Raw genomic sequence first — 17,691 nt, forward strand, 5'->3', positions numbered from 1 at the left:
GGCTCCTTTTCACTCACAGAGCTTTCTTATTTTTCAGAACCATTATGCTAAGAATTTATATAGAAGGAAATCACTGTGTAACTATGTTTAAGAACTCAAACTAGTTTTTTTTTTATTTCAATTGTTTTGAAAGTACCTAGTTTAGGAAGCATAATATTCAATAAAAAGTAAAAACTGATAAAGTGAAGGACATTATTTGGGTCAATAACCTTGCTAAGAGAACTTGATCTTGATGTAGGCATAGCAACAGACAGATTTCCAAAGCCTACTGTATACACAGTTGAGAAACTACTGCTGGCTCTCCATCTACTCTCCTTGTTTTCCTTTGATTTAACATAGGTCTAATCCTAAGACAGGGAAATCACATAGAGACTTACTCCTTTTCGTAAATCACAGAAATTCATACCATGCTAAATCATGTAAATAAAAATAAGATGCTTCATTTAATAAATAAAAAGCCTCATTTAATAAAAAGCTTCATTTCTCATAGCAGCAGCAGCAGCAGCTTCTGTGACTGAGTAAATGTACTAAATCTTTCTTGACTAAAACTATCAACCTTACTGAAGACAAAATGCCACATATAACTTGGCCAGCAAAATTTGTAGTGATGAAAGGAGTTAGCTGTTGACTAGAAAGTGTGAGATCTACTATTTTAGACTATTGTCCAAATTCTCTTTTGTAACCATTAAGGATAGAGAAATTATAAAGGATGCCTGATATGAGAAAAAAGAAGTATGGAAATCTCATGATATTGGTAGGAGGGCACAGACAAATAAAGGGAGAAATAAGTAATTATACAAATATCTGTCAATATGGAAATCTTGAAATACTATTCAATTAGAATTTTACATATAAAGTATACATACATTTCTTAAATTTAAAAAATCTTAATATTTCACCCTAATTAGAGCACAGAGATGTCATAGATCTAACATTACATAGAATCTATTTGAAGAATAAAATGCTTTTATTGTGCTTCTTCTAATTCATGGACTGTAATCAATCTATTTTGTGAATCTAAATGTTTTCTCTATGTTTTAAAGGTCACCAAAGCTAAATTACAGACTGAAGATAAATAATTATTTTGAAGAAATTATTTCTTAAAAAACTAAATGCACACAAAAGTAGATCAGAAAATTCTTTTTTGTAACTTTCCACTGTTATTTCAACAAATGGGTTTTGTGTAAAAATAAGTATTTATGGAAGACTTCCCAATGCAAGGGCATCATGCTAGGTGGTATGGGGCGGTTCAAGATGGAAACTATAATCCTTCAAAGAGATTATAATCCGAGAGTGTGAATGACGGAAGCACTTCAATAACCTCAACACCTTAGCTATATCAGCTAAGTATGTATGCGAAATATACAGAGTTGTTGAGGGTTAAAGGAAGCTGGAGGACACAGGAAAAGCTTGAAGGAGGAAATGGAACTTGCAACAGGGCTGGATGGACGGATAGAATTTTGTGAGGTGGAATGGGATGATAGGGGAGAGGTGGTGGAAAAAATGAATGAGAGTGTTTTTGTGAAAGAAAGAATATGAGTGCAAACATGAGGCAGAAATGGAGGGGGCATGTGGAAGGCAGCAGTAAAGGTTTTTAAGCACATAAGATATACGTGGGAAATGTGGGAGTTAAGGTGTTTGGAAAGGGAATCTGGACTCAACTACAGAAGACTCAGACTTCTCGGGATTTGGTATGCGATGAAAAGTCACTGAGCATTTTAAAGCATAGAATTACCAAAAATTTTATTTTCTTACAACCATATGTGAACCTTGGACTACATGTATACTTAAAGCTCTCTGCCGCAAAGCCAAGACACACAGGCCTAAATCCTATGGATGACAGGCTAAACCAAATGGAGGGGACAAGGCCAGGAAACGAGTAAATGCCAGTGAGCTAGGAACCAAGATACTGTCACTTGTGCTTGGCTGACACTGACACTGAATAGTTCATTTTATATTGGATTCCCTAAATCACAACTTTCTGAAAGTCAGAGTGATTATGACACACTATGACCAAGTTATGGCTTTCAGCTGGTCTTCATTTCTATACTTCACTCCAAATTCCAACCATCTTTAGCATGTCAAGGCAATAAAATTCTTGAATCACAAAAAAGGACTGGAGCCCTATAGGGGCTATAGTTCAAGGACAGACTCATGATAAGTGTCTGTCATATAGTAAGAATCTTTGAGCAAAAAAAAAAAAAAAAAAAAAAAAAAGAATCTTTGAGCAAAGGAACTCACCCCATCTAAATTATGGGATAGGAAATAGTCTGTCATTCATTAAAAAATGGTCCAATAATATGACAAACAGCAACACTATTCTATTTCTTTTTTAAATGAAAGAGCAAAAAATTTTTTTTAGATTTTATTTATTTGAGAGGAGAGAGAGAGAGAAAATGAATGGGGGAGGAGGTAGAGGGAGAAAGGGAGAAGCAGACTCCCTGCTGAGCAGGGAGCCTAAGTTGGGACTCAATACCAGGACCCGGAGATCATGATCTGAGCTGAAGGCAGATGCTTAACTCTTGGAGCCACCCAGGCACCCCTAGCAACATTATTCTACATAGATAAATGATACATAGACAGAAAGCTAATTACCTCATGATCATGAGTGGCCTGCCGGGCTGCATCTAAAAATATGAAGGAGTAAGAGAACATTAATTTGAAGAACAAAACAATAACAAAACCCAAGCAAATCAACTGTGCTACACTACAGTTAGTCTGACACAAGAGAAATAGCAGATGTAGATCCTACTTCTGAAGAGAGAAGAGTGGGAGAGCAGACAGGAGCACGCCACTGGCTGTTTGCACAACATTATAGTTTAGCAGGCGAGATGTCCGACTGTGGAGATGCAATGGCTAAGGCACGGCAGACTAGCTGTGGGTTGGGGCTGCTTTGTCAATGTCCCCTGAAGAAAGGGAACTTGAAGCAATACTTGAAGGGTGTGATGAACAATTTTAACAGAGGACCAAAGATCCACAGAGACTGAGGTCCTGTCTCTCTTGCTCACTGGGGCATCCTTAATGCCTGGGTGAAAACTTGATGTGTTCCAGGAGGTGCTCACTATGTACTGTTTGAGTACAGGAATACGTGAATGGATGGAAGAGAAGGATGTTCACTGTGGGCTGGTACAAATGGTGCATGAAGGTGTTTGAGAAAGGCAGGTATGTAGTTGAGTAGACAGACTTGTTTAGAGGCAGAGAAACGCCTAAACTGAGAATTAGAAGGAAAAAAAGCACAGGCAACTAAAAAGGGTCTTGGAACACAAGTCAAATTACTGATACTGGATATGGAAACCCAACTGAAATATTAAAATGAGCGCAATGTGATTTTAATAAACTTTCAAGGTGTTATTTGTAAGTGAATGTAGCATAATAGAGAAATGATGGAAACTTATCTTTTATATTTATCTCTCTAACAGTAGGCTTTGTGACACTCTATCATGCACAACAAACTACAAAAATGTGTTGTTCTGGTTCTGGTACCTTGCCTATGAGATTTTCCTTTCTGACGGTCCTGGGTTTTCCTGCTGAAGACCTTGTAGGCTTCAGTTTTCTGATACTGCTCCAGTTCCTTCATGTAACGCTCCTTATCTCGGTCAGCTTCATCAAGGTAGCGCTAGGAAAGAAATGTGCAATTATCTTCCAGAAACAGATCTTGTTTCGGTAAAATAGCAGTGAATTCCTTGAAGAAAATAGAGGACAATTAGAACGTGGGAAGAAAGTTTGTAAAGGAAGCTTTAAGGGAGAATCAAGAAATCATACGGATAGAATAAAATACAACCTCTCATTTGTAAAGAAAATAGGTGATTGTGATTCTTTAGACTACTTATTGCCTTTTCTAACTTAATGAAGACAAGTTCTATTGAGATCATTCTCATAAAATATTCACAAGAAGGTATTACAGTTATTCCTCTAATCTGCACGTGGCCACTAGAGTCCTCAAGAGGACTGAAGACCATATAGGCACACTCAGTCTTCACAGGAGAAAGGATGGAATATTACTTTGTTTCTCTATCCCTAACCCACTGTAAGAGAATGATCTCATACATCAATTGGCCTTTTAAGAGCCAGAAGAGTAGGGCACTAAAGTCGAGAGGCATAAAGAACATAAAAAGGAATGACCTCATCCTATGGACCTAAAATGCACTACTGTGAGAGAGCCTATATCTACACACTTTGTGCTATTAATTATTTAGACAAAGTCACTGATCTACCAGGATAATTTTGTTTAGTGCCTTGTCCTTTTCATTCATCAACTCGTTTAAGAAATACAGTATAAAAATAGTGCTTTTAAATGGACACAAACTAGAACCAGATACTATGTTAAAAACCTTGTCTTTCTCAAGAGCCAGACATAAGGGACACCCAACTGGCCAAATCTGGGACAATTTAAGTACTCAAATACTAAAATAGAGTAATAAAATCATAAACCATTGGGAAAAAAGAAACTAATATGTTCATACCAACAATAAATAAGTAATAAATACATAAATTGGGGGGGGGGGAGGCCTTGGAGGAAAAAAGTGCTTAGATTAGAAGGCCAAGCACCAACTGGTAAATATGGAGGGAGGGCTGGAAGGGCCGGAGTTGGAACATTACCATTTTGCAACCCTCATGGTAAAAATTAGATCAAGCAAAAGTCATCCATTAGGATGCTCCATCTAGGGGGAAATCTGATATGGAACATACTTGCATGTTCTTAAAATGTTTCTCCACAGATTGCTTATTAATTATAAGGGAGAATTAAAAAAAAAAAAACCTTATCAAGTTAGCAAAATTAACATTACCAAAGAGGAATAAAAGGACATTGTGCATCTGCACATGTGATACCTGGAGAAGGACACAACACTATATATGCAGTATTCTAAGAATGCATATCTCAATCTAATCACAAGGAAACATTAGACAAGTACAAAATGAGGAATGTTTGGTTAGAAGGAAACAAAAAGGAGGTGGATGAAGAGAGAGGGACTGCATTCTTAAAAAATACTGATGTCATAAGAGACAAAGAAAGGCAGTGGAAATATTCCAGATTAAAGGAATCCAGAGATCTGACTACTAATTACTACAGTGTTAAAATAAAATCATTAGGTTGATGACGAAACTATAGTTGTGTAAGAGAATATGCCTATTTTTAGGAAATATACACTAAAAAAATTAGGGGTAAAGGACCATGAAGTATATAATTTACCCTCAAACGATTTCGAAAAAAAGTGTGTGTGTGAGAGAGCAAGCACATGAGTAGGAGTACGTAGGTACGTGTATCAGTGAGAGAGCATGCGTGAGCATGAGTGCATATGCCAGTGAGAGAGCATGAGCATACATGCATGTGTGCGTCAGTGGGTGAGAGAGAGAGAGTGCATGCGTGTGAGCATGAGTGTATGCATCTGCACGTGCAGCTTGCCCAGGAGAGTGTGAGAGCATATATGAATGGGAGAAGTAGGGTAAAATGTGTTAATTATAGGTGAATATGGGTAAAGGCAAAGGATATTTGGGTGTTCTTTTTACTATTCTGTTTATAACTTTTTGTACATTGAAAAATTTTCAAAATAAAAAGTTAAAAGCAAAAACACAAAAACCCTTGCCCTACCTACCTAACAGCGGTTAGTTAACTCTGGAGAGGACTGCTGTTACTTTTGCTTTTTTTCTTTATGCACTTCTGCATTATCTAAAAAAATTTTAAACAATGAGCATGTACTAATTTTGAAATTAAGAAATTAAAAAGAAAAGAGTATGTACAGCTCAGGATCCCTTTATACATTAGAGCTGAAATAATGGAACTATACGCACTGCTTTCTACTTGTTTGCCACCACAAAGAGCTTCAAGTTGCAACTTAATATAATCTCCTTCAAATTTTCTGAATTCAGTTAATTCCCGAGAGTATTTTTCAATTTGGTTTTAGTCTGTTGGGAATCCTTTTTAAAGAGTCGGAGACATAAACGAGATATAGCTATCTTGTAGATGCTGCAAATTCTGGGAACTTTTAACCTCAAGCCACTCTCACAATCATTACAATTGCTTGGCTTTTGTGGCATTTCAACCAATTTGTGGCTATCTTGTCCTTAATTCCTCTCAACTGTAACAAATGGATTTGTTTCAGTTTGACAGTAGTGTTAGTTTCTGTCTTAGAAAAGAATTCAGATAGTTCTTGCTTTATTTTTCATAGGTTAGATTTGCCAGAACTCTAGTTAAAAAAATTTAAATAAAAATCTTACGTGAACAGGAGAATTTTATCAAATGACCTTTTCTCATTCAACTCATGACTTTTAATTTAATTTGGTGGAATAAATTATGTTGATATATTTTTTAATTTTGTAATATTGAATCAGTTTTTACAAAATTCTTATATGAGCACATAAATCAAATAAAAGCGGAGCTGCTTTAGGTTGGGGGTGGGGGTGGGGGTGGCGCCTAGAGTCCCTCCTGTTTGTGTCCCTGCAGCAGATCCTGAAACAGTATAAAAACCAATGTGCTAGAGAAAAGAACTATGGTGAATTCTGCTATTCTGTTCTCCTGGGCCCCATGACAAAACTGAAGAACCAATCATTCATCCTCTTTGCTTTTCTGATAGAAGTATTTATTTATTTATTTATTTAATTTATTTATGATAGTCACAGAGAGAGAGAGAGAGGCAGAGACACAGGCAGAGGCAGAAGCAGGCTCCATGCACCGGGAGCCCGACGTGGGACTTGACCCCGGGTCTCCAGGATCGCGCCCTGGGCCAAAGGCAGGCGCCAAACCGCTGCGCCACCCAGGGATCCCTAGAAGCTGTCTTTGAAGTAAAATCAAAACCAAGCAAAGATCAGGAATAGGAACAATTACCTGTTTTTCCTCAGGAGGCAGTTTACTCCATTCATTGCCTAACATCCTTGTGATTTCTGGAAATGGGACTTCTGGTCTCTTTGCTCGAAGCTGTTCTCGACGCTCGTTCATGAACCGAACATATCCTGTAAGGGGGGATTTGGGTGCGTTGCTGTCTCGAAGAGGTTTCTTCCTCTTTCTTCCTTTGGACCAACCTCCTCGCTTACTTCTTTGCTACAAGACAAAACAAAAAACCAAACACCAAATATAAAATATGGCCAAATAACAACAATAAAACAAACGAACTAAACAGGATACGAGTTGAATTTTCCTACTATTGAGGGACTGGATTTTCAAAGTTCTCCAAATCTGTCATAGGTATAAATGACTGCCATGCAGTCTTCAAGAAGGAATTCCAAATAGTTCACCTGCACACCCTTTTATGTACCACACTACAAACTGTTACATTAAGGGGCTAATCCTAATTGAGGAGAACAAGGGGTACCATGATCACTTAAGCTTTGGCCTTCATATGCACTTAACAAGTCCTGACTCCTGACAGGAGATATTCTAAATGAGAAATGCTGTGCATACATAGCACTGTGCCAGAGAAGCAGAATCTGTCACAGTAAATCAGAATAAGATGACATACGCACTGAGCAAACAAAGAGATTAGTTGTAGTACAGGGATTAAAAATCATTCATGAAGGATGTTTTTCATTGATACCATTCAAACACCAGTTCATTTCTTACAGCAGATAGCATATAGATTTTTATAAAGTCAGAGATCTTTATATGTTATTAGTTAAATCAAAAGATGAAATCACCTCAAAAAAGTTTAAAGAAAGGCCTGAGGTACTACTGATGTTTTACCACAACCCTTTCTCTCTGTCCCTTTTAATGAGATGCAAACTGCACCACACTTCTGTTTCATGATTTTACAAATACACACAACCTATCAGTTAATAGTGTTATGGATACAAGAATTCTTATTTCAGGGACGAGAAAGATAAGCAAAATGAGACAAAAACATCTAAATATTAATTACAGTACTGTACTCCTCAAAATATATATAAAATGGTGCAATAATTCACCATTGAGCAATTAGAGTATTTGGTATCAGCTTTTCCCCCCGTTTTTGTCTTGTAAACTTAGTAACATTAAAACTACTAAGGATTTTAAGATGTTTAAGAAGCTTCAAGCATTCATTATAATCTTTAAGGATGCTAACATGAAAAACATCAGCTCTTTCAAAATAAGAAAAAAGACAAAATTAACGGTGCTACTCTTTTATGGCTAAAAAAAAAAAGAGTGCCTTAAAACGTGGACAATATAATCAATCATTTGCAAGGAACACTGAAAGTTCAGAAAGGCCATGACTGCCTAGGGCCTAATGGACCTTGGGTGAATTAGGAAAGATGCTCTCTAGGGGAGGGTGAACAGCTTGGGTAAATGGTGCGAGTCTTTTCAGTACATATGATTCCCTGCTGCAGGGCTTGGTGTGCAATGTGTGGCCTTGAACAAGTGCACAAGGCCTTGTCATTAATTACCTATTTAAGTCTTCATTCATTCAACAAGTATTTGTTGAACATCTAGTATGATGTAGGTGTAAATTTATTAAATAGGAGGGAAATAGAGTCTACTTGTCTCTAGGTCATTAAAACCGTTAGTATGGTTCTATGTGAAACCATTAATATAGTTCTATGAAGAAAATTCTGCAGAATGTAAGAAGGCCAGAGGATGAACACTTTGATAAAGTCCCTTGCTGACAGCTGATTTAGACATTTCAGAGACTGGTAACAGGAAGACCTGTTTCAGCTTACCTCATCTTCATGTCTCTGTTCAGGGCCTTCTGTTGTATTTGAAGCCTCATTCTGAAGCAACTGACCTTGGGAGAGATCCTCCACAAAATCTGGATTGTTGGTGGATGATGTGGCTCCACTGCTATATGGAACATCTGGGTGGGTTAACCTTAAAAATAATAGGCAGATGTGCCATCATTAAATTATCAACAGCATCAAAAATTCCTGTTTACCAAGATTCAAGACAAATTTCCCTGCCAGCAGAAGCAGAAGCCAGATTTAATTCCCCACCTCATTTGTGTAAATGTAAACAATGTCTCCAGAACAGTTAGAATTAAAAAAAAATAGTTTCAGGGCTTGATTGACCTAGATATCAAATAAGATAGGCTAAATAGTACCTCCTAAATTTGAAGACCTGAAGATTGTTGGCAATTTTAGGGAGTACACTTTTAGTGGAATTATGGGAATAAAAACCAGATTATAGTGGGCTGAGAAATGAATGAAAGCCGCTGCAGACTGTACTGGAAATGAAAGAAATTATACTTTTCTGACCCTTTCTAGAAAATATAATAGACGATTTTAAGCAGGAGTTTCCTACATTTTTGAGGTCTTTGAGGTCCTCTGAAAAAGGCTAAGAGATCTATGAACTCAATGCCAATCATGTTCTCTGAAAAGAGGTGACATAAGAGACCCAGTTTGATCTCGGGAGCTTTGCTTCCCAGATATTTCAATCTTTTGGGATGTCTTTGGCAACTTGTTCTCTCACTGTCATTCTTGTTTCAACAGTGCTATCAATTTTTAAGTTACTAATTCTTGTACATTCCTTACTTCAGTAAAATAGGAGAATGAGGTTAGGGAAAATGTACTGATCCTACGAACCCTGACTGAAATGAACAGGAACCAGAGGGGAGTGGTCACAGGTGTCAAATGCCTTGGAAATGGCAAGTTGGATTAAGACGGGAGGGGAAAAAAAGGGCCTTTTGTTCTTATGAATTGGCACACCCTTCCACTTGTGCCATGGACTCCACAGTGTCTAGCCCACTCAAAAACAGGTTCTCAGTGACTCTGTCTTCTCTGGCATTACCAATTCTTCCCTGTCTATCGGATCAGCCTACTAGGCCTACTAATGTGGCATTTTTACTCTTGTCTTAAAACAAAACAAAATGAAACAAAAAGCACTCTCTTGATCCCACTTCATTTGTCTCCCTTCCTTTGTAGAATTATTTATACATACAGTCCCCCCAAGTTAGGATGGTATGATTTATGATTTTTCAACTTTATGATGGTGCAAAAGTGAAACACACTCAGTAGACACCACACTTGGATTTTTGAATCTGGATCTTTTCCTGGGCTTAGCGATTTGCAGTATGACACTCTCCCATGATGCTGGGCAGCAGCAGTGAGCCTCATGATCACCAGGAAAATAACAGATACCCTTATGACTATTCTGTACCCATACAACTATTGTTTTTTCACTTTCAGTACAATACTCAACAAATAACGAGATGTTCAACACTTTATTATACAATAGGTTTTGTGTTAGATGATTTCGCGCTAATGTGGCTACTCATCTGGTCTTTCAGGCAGATCTTACTTGATTTATCTTCAAAATACACGTAGAATTCTACATTTATCATCAAGCCCCATCCCATGATCTTTGCAACCCTCTCCACTGAGGCTTCGCCCCTACTACTCTACCAAAAATACTCTTGTCAAAGTCACTAGTGACGTTCTTTAAGTCATCATTTCTTGCTTGAATTATTTTAGGAGCTTAACTCATCTCCTTGCTTCAGCCACTGTTCCCTTTATTCTCAATATAACAGGCATGGGGATCCTATTAAAAAGTTAGATCATATCATTCTACTTGAAATCCTCCAATACTTTCCCACCTCACTTGGAGTGTGAGTTAAAGTGCTTACTCTGATCTCTAAGATCCTAAACAATCTAGTCCCTTGTTATGGGCCTCACACCAGTGGCATTTTGTTTTTGTTTTTATTTTTTAATTTTTTATTTTTTTATAATAAATTTATTTTTTATTGGTGTTCAATTTGCCAACATACAGAATAACACCCAGTGCTCATCCCCTCAAGTGCCCCCCTCAGTGCCCGTCACCCATTCACCCCCACCCCCCGCCCTCCTCCCCTTCCACCACCCCTAGTTCGTTTCCCAGAGTTAGGAGTCTCTATGTTCTGTCTCCCTTTCTGATATTTCTACACGTTTCTTCTCCCTTCCCTTATATTCCCTTTCACTATTATTTATATTCCCCAAATGAATGAGAACATATAATGTTTGTCCTTCTCCGATTGACTTACTTCACTCAGCATAATACCCTCCAGTTCCATCCACGTTGAAGCAAATGGTACACCAGCAGCATTGACATCAGCTGGGAACTCACTAAAATGTAGAACCTCTGGCCCTCACTCAGACTTTCTGACTCAGAAAGTACTGATGTAGCTCTCTATTACCTTTCCCGTGGTATACTCTGCTCCAGCCACACTGGCCTCGTGGCTATTTCTAAAAGGTAGAAACACTCCGAACTCAGGGTAATTTTTACATTCACTCCTCCCTCTGCCTCAAATAATCTTCCCCAAAGAACTACACACTAGCTACCTTACTTCCTTCAGGTCTTTATTCAAGCCACTTTTATTTATTTATTTTACATTTAAAAAAATTTAAATTCAATTTGCCAACATACAGTATAACATCCAGTGCTCATCCATCCCATCAAGTGTCCTCCTCAGTGCCCATCACCCAGTCACCCCATCCCCCCCACCCACCTCCCCTTCCACAACCCTTTTGTTTGTTTCCCAGAGTTAGGAGTCTCTCATCGTTTGTCCCCCTCATTTTTCCCACTCAGTTCCCCTCCTTTCCCTTATAATCCCTTTCACTGTTTCTTATATTGCACGTATGAGTGAAACCTTATGATGATTGTCCTTCTCTGATTGACTTATTTCATTCAGCATCATACCCTCCAGTTCCATCCACATCGAAACAAATGGTAGGTATTTGTCTCTTCAGATGGCTGAGTAACATTCCATTTTGTGTGTGTGTGTGTGTGTGTATCATATCTTCTTTATCCATTCATCTGTTGGAGGACATCATGCTCCTTCCACAGTTTTTCAAGTCACTTTCAAAGCCTTTCTGAGGCCATCGTATCTAAAACTATACCCCAAGGCCTTCCTATCCCTCTTCCCTGCTGTATTTGTTAATCCACGGTTCTTAACAACATAGTATGTATTTTACTTATTTATCCTGCTTATTGCCTGGTGTCCCCAGTAGAATTTAAACTCTGCGGGGCTGGTATTTTATCTGTTTTATTCATTTCTTAGTACCCAGGATCTAGAACAGTGTATGGCATACAGGAAACACTCAGAAAAGTTTTCTTGAATGAATTGGATTTAGCACCTAGGCAGCTTTTAGAAAAGTCTTGGAGAGCTGTTTTATCTGAATAATAATGTCGGAAGGCAGGTATTAATGAGAAAAGAAATAAATCTGAAGGAAGGAAACAGAATTACAAAGTGTAGTCTATATTTAAAGAGCTCTATAGAATATTAAAATACTTCATCATAGGGATTAGCTAGCACTTCAATCTATTAGTGAATACATTTCTTCCATGGCAAATAACTTCTAAATAGAAAAGATAAAAATTCAAGTGGAACAGAGATTTTCAAGGGAAGAGGGACTATTGCTTTTAGCCCTTTTTTATATCACTTTACATATCTGTCCACAAATACCAAAGAAAGGAGGTGGAGGCAGAAAAGGAACAGAAGTTAGTCAGAGCTCCAGGCATCTTGAATAAAAGAGCCATATTAAACAAATCTGATCTAAAAAAAAAAATCTGACCTTTGGGGAAAAAATTATTTCAGTATCTGTGGGAATTCAAAAAGAAAATGAACTTGATTTTCAGAGCTAGCCCTGTGGCAGGTATGTGTTTAATTGTGACTATGTAATTCTCCTAACCGGGAGGAACCGACGATGCTTCCCAGGTCCACATACTGTTGCTCCAGTTCACAGGAACCAGAGCACCACAAATGATAGCTGAATGCAGATCACAAAGCAGCTTACAATGGCTCTTGCTCTCTTTGTAAAGCATAACAAACATACCTTCTATTTTTATGGTATAAAAAGGTCTCTTTAGCACCTCACACATTGTCAGAGGCTGTGTTGTGAAGCCTAGGCAGACAGGCCCAGTGTCCCGAAGCAGCTGCTTACCCAGTTGCAGCCAGATCATTACTCTCCTTGGAGCCATCTTCATCTGCAAAAAGGGGTGGCAGGGTGGAGCTAGTCATCAAGGTTTCCATCTCTCTAAAAGGAAGAGGGAATAAGAAAATAATGATAATGTCTTAATTACTTCCAGTTGAAGTTCCATTAATTTAAGAGCCAGCCTTCCTTAAATTTATTACCTCAGCAGCAGAATTGAAAATGACCTAAATATTTATTTTCTTGACTTGGACATATCGATTTAAATTCTGGTTACTGGGTTCTTGACTTTGGTCTTACTGATGGACCAGACTAAAAACAGTCAGATTTTTATAAATGGGACCCAGTTTGGAAATTATTTTTTGTTCATTCAGAATATCTTCAAAAGCATTCTTCATTTTCTGTAAAAATCGTTAAGTAGCATTGTAACCCTGAACAAGTTTTCAATGTCTTTGAGATACAGTCTCACCAGCTTAAACACAGTCAAAATTGCTGACTTGACCCACAGGGTTATTGTGAGGATTAAGCTGAAAGAGCTTCATAAACAGAGAAAGGCTAAGATCGTAAGTGCTTTGAGTATTATTAAAGCAAGGTATTGTTATTATAGCATTATCGGGTCTCTGTCCCAGATGAATCATCCTTAGATTAAATGGTAACAAACTGAGCCCTCCAAAAGGAAATAATGCACAGGAGGTGGAGGCTGGAAGGCATACTGATGTGGTGCAGAGTTAAAGAAACCACATTTCCAGGTCAGAAATATGCTTTTCATCCCCATGATGACCAACGGAAATAGCATGCACCTGGGTGCAGGAAACAACTGAGCTTAATTGAAGGAAACCAAATAAATCACAAGAACTTGAGGTTATCAGACTGAAAGGATAAAAGGACAAAGTGACAAAGAGAGTAATTTCATTTAGCACATCACTACAGAGAAAGATTTTTCCCTTTCAAGGCTTACCACGAAGGGCTTCACCCCACAGAGCTAAAAGCAGCAGCCTCCCATTCATCATTTAAGTGATATTCAAACAAAACATTCAATAGTGACCCCAAATAGTAGCCACTTCAGGGGAACTGCAAACCACTTAAGAGAAAGAGGGCCTCAATCAAACAGGGAGAATTGAGAAGCAAATTATGAGAATTCACTCAGGAGCTGCCTCAGCAGTTATTTCAGGGGCTGCTGCTAAGGAGATCTAGGAAACAGCAATGAAGGGGAAGGCACAGCAGCCCAGGGTTCATCCCACAGAGGAGGAGACACCAAGCAGGTGCACATGACTCTGACACCAAATTCTACATGTGTAGTAGAGTCATTTACTTCCAAATTTTTACTTATTTTCTTGTTTTCCCCTCTAAATTTGTTGGTTAGCAGACTAAGTTTCATACACAGCTTAATGTGAAAACAACGCATCTCTGTATGTCTCTTACCCATTGCAGTGGGTAGAGCGTGGAAAGTAGACAGGAATTTTAGGCTCAATCAAAAGTTTATTCCACGTGCAGAGATGCTTGCTAACCCTTCTCAATCCCTTCAAGACATGGGGGCTTCTGAGGGGGCTCTTCACCTTACCCTGATACTCACCTAACCAAACCAAAACAAAACAACAAACAAACAAACCTCTAATCAATTAGATGCTATCCAGCCTAACTGTAAATCATGAGCAAACATTCAAACTGCCAGATATTTACTCCCAAACTTTATAAGGAAGGACTCTGGCTTCTTTCTAAAAGTCTCCCTAAACCTACAAGGCCTTTCAAGAACTTTAAGATTCAGCATCTGAAGCTCCTTGCATCCCTTACATCTCAAAGGCAGGGGGTGAATGAAGTGTCTTGGGATTCACGATGCCAATATGCCCCTTTTAGGGTGCTGCCCAGTTATCTGTAGTCATTGCTGAGATACTGGGAGGAAGCTGGACAGCACAACCTTAGCAACATATAAACAGATCATATAAACAAAGGAAGTTGAGAGAACACAAATTTCTTGCTTTTTTCCCCTTAAGTTTGTTTTACCTCAACCCATGTGGCTTCAGATATATTTTCTCTAATGTTACTGAGTAGTCAGGCCCCTAAGAAATGAGTAATAAAGTGGGTGGAAGGTTAAAGGGCCAAGATCAACAAAAGGAAGGAAATGAGGAAAAAGTCCAGTGAAACCCAAAGGCCTCTAAACTAGTCCAGTAAATTGGAAAAGAAAATGATTCCCAAGAACACGGCTGGGATCCTGCAAGAATCTGCTTTCATATGGTCTGTGAGGGGGTGATTCAAACTGAATCACAGCTACTAAGCCACTGATTGCCAAAAAGCCTTTCAGTGTAGCATCTGTGTCTGATAATGTCCCAGTACAGAGGTCACACTGAACTCTGGAATTCTATGTGAAGCACTTAAGAAATGTAATGAATGCTGAGCTGGAAGGGGAGAGAGGAGAAATATGCACAAAGACAAAGCAATATACAAATCTGCAGTTTACATAAGTAAGCATTTCATGCAGATGTTTCCTTGCAGAAGGGACCTCCCAGTGAAGGACCTCTACCTGGAAGTCTCAAAAAACACTATTACCTTGGGGCTTACACTTCGAATGAGGGTCTAGACTGTAGCTTTGAAAATCCAAAAATTCCCTCTAACACTAGCCACTCACCAAAAAAAAAAAAAAAAAAAAAAAAAAAAAAAAAAAAAGTATAAAACATGGTGCCAGTTTAAGATATTTTCATGACAATTATAAAAATTGTAATAATTATATTAAGCACACTAGGTATTGGCCAATCAACACATTTTCTCCCTGTAGTAAACATGGGGAGCTAAATCACATTCAGAATATTGCTTTGGGGGACACCTGGGTGGCTCAGTGGGTGAGCGTCTGCCCTTGGCTCAGAGCGTGATCCCGGACACCTGGGATCGAGTCCCACATTGGGCTCCCTGCATGGAGCCTGCTTCTCCCTCTGCCTGGGTCTCTGCCTTTCTCTCTGTGTCTCTTGTGAATGAATAAATAAAATCTTAAAAAAAGAAAGAATATTGCTTTGGTCAACACAGGTGGAGTTTAAGAACTGTTCCCGGGTAAGATTTTCCTACTAGCCCTCCTGACAATAGGGATGACGTCAATGGTGAGACTACCTTATCCCAAACGTGCTGGATGGTGCTGGGAGTCTGATTTGTACTGAGGTCCTCTGGGGTTGGCTCGTTTCAAGCGCCCCTTCCTTACTCTCACAGGTTCAGCCCACGTCCCGGAGTTCTCCTTGGAGACGCTCCACCTTCACTCTTCACCACACACCTCCAGAGCCGACGGATTCTGTCCCTCATTTTCCACGCTGAGAGTCTTATGTAAAACTTCCAGTTCTTTTAAAAATCATGCCGTTTGTCCAACCAACCTCAAATTCAAATATTTCTGACCACCATTCCCTACCATTTCAGCTCTCTCAATTACTTCTACTACCCATGACCTCTAACCACAGAAACCTCTATTCCCTGACCCTTGGTTTTCCCTTCTCTTCCAGCTTAGATTCCATGGCCACATTTCAAATATTCTTTTGTCAACACTCTCAAGTTCTTTGCCTTGCTACCCCTTCTACACCTCGGATGTAGATCAATTCTGAGTTTTAACTCAAGATGGTGTTGTGGAAAAAAGAAATCACAAAGTAAAGGGTGCTCTTATAAATTTGTCCATCCACAACTAGCTCCTCAACGTTCTCAGCAATCACGCTACATTTTCTCAGGACCTTCTCCAACTGCCATATCAGCGCTGTCAAACTTTCCCAACCAACTCAAACCTAAGTCACCCAAACCCTCCCACTTACTCTCCTCTCTTATACTCCCTATCCCTGACTCAGATCAAGGGCCATCCTAAAGTTGCTTTATTTTTTTTCAAAATACCATAAAACTCACTCCTTAAAGAATACAATTCAGTGGCTTTTATATATTTACAAGGCTATACAACCAACAGCATAATTGACTTTAGAACATTTTCATCACCCCCAAAAGATACTTGGTATCCATAGCAGTTACTCCTCATTCTCCCCTTCCCCTAGGCCCGGGTAACCACTAATCTCCTTTCCATCTCTATGGCTATTCCTATTCTGAATTATCTCATATAAATGGAATACACAATGTGGCCTTTTGTGTCTGGCTTCTTTCATTTAGCATAAAATTCTTCCAGCTTCATCAAACTGTAGCATATGTCAGCATTTCATTCTTTTCTATGTATGAATAATATTCCATTGCATGGCTATACTACATTTTGCTTTTGCATTTACCAGCTGATAGACCTAGGTTGTTTCTACTTTTGGTCTCTGTGAATAATGGTGTTTATGAACATTTGTGTACAAGTTTTCTTGTGGACATGTTTTCAATTCTCTTGGGCATATACCTGGGAATGGAAATTACTGGGTTATATGGTAACTCCATATTTAACATTTTGAGGAATGCTGTTTTCCAAAGCATCTGTACCATTTTACATTCCTACTAACAATATGTGAGAATTCCAAGTTCTCCATATCCTTACCACACTTTTTAGGAATGCTGGGGAAATACCGACTCTAACTGTTCAGCTTTCCACATGGGCTAAGGGAAACCTACAACTCCAGCTCCTTCCAGCCATTCGGTCTTACCTAAAGGGAAAAAAACCTGAGAAACACTGGAGGTTATACTCCACAGGCACAGGCTCACCAAAAGACTGAGACCTAATTATAAGGTTATGAAATGCTTCTCCCTTTATGCCTTATCACTACATCACTGAAGGTATCACGAAATACCTATGTACCACAATTCCTTTTATCTAGTACCCTATGTCTATTTTTCAACAAAAAACTTTAAGGCATGCTAGAAGACAAAAACCCTGGTTTGAAGAGACTGACCAAGTAATATATAGCATGAATACTAAAGTTCTCAGGCCGGAATATTTTTAAATTA

At 38.6% G+C, this 17,691-nt stretch overlaps 1 protein-coding gene and 1 long non-coding RNA gene across 5 annotated transcripts in view; one reads left to right on the forward strand and one right to left on the reverse strand.

Annotated features, from left to right (window-relative positions):
* HMG20A (high mobility group 20A) overlaps positions 1 to 17,691 on the reverse strand; it is a 77,459-nt gene that overhangs the window by 11,672 nt on the left and 48,096 nt on the right. For all 4 annotated transcript variants that reach the window (XM_072809810.1, XM_072809808.1, XM_072809809.1 and 1 more), the window contains exons 2-6: positions 12,817 to 12,909; positions 8,626 to 8,773; positions 6,824 to 7,036; positions 3,484 to 3,616; positions 2,596 to 2,627 (exon numbers count right to left, since the gene is read on the reverse strand). In XM_072809810.1, the coding sequence (XP_072665911.1) occupies positions 2,596 to 2,627; positions 3,484 to 3,616; positions 6,824 to 7,036; positions 8,626 to 8,773; positions 12,817 to 12,905 (615 nt within the window). In that variant the 5' untranslated portion in view covers positions 12,906 to 12,909. The remainder of the gene's footprint in view (positions 1 to 2,595; positions 2,628 to 3,483; positions 3,617 to 6,823; positions 7,037 to 8,625; positions 8,774 to 12,816; positions 12,910 to 17,691) is intronic.
* Positions 1 to 17,691, forward strand: part of LOC140623352 (uncharacterized) — a 41,543-nt gene that overhangs the window by 548 nt on the left and 23,304 nt on the right. The window lies entirely within an intron of this gene.

The sequence above is a fragment of the Canis lupus genome, chromosome 32 (genome assembly GCF_048164855.1).
Source record: "Canis lupus baileyi chromosome 32, mCanLup2.hap1, whole genome shotgun sequence".
In the NCBI taxonomy this organism is placed as follows: Eukaryota; Metazoa; Chordata; class Mammalia; order Carnivora; family Canidae; genus Canis; species Canis lupus.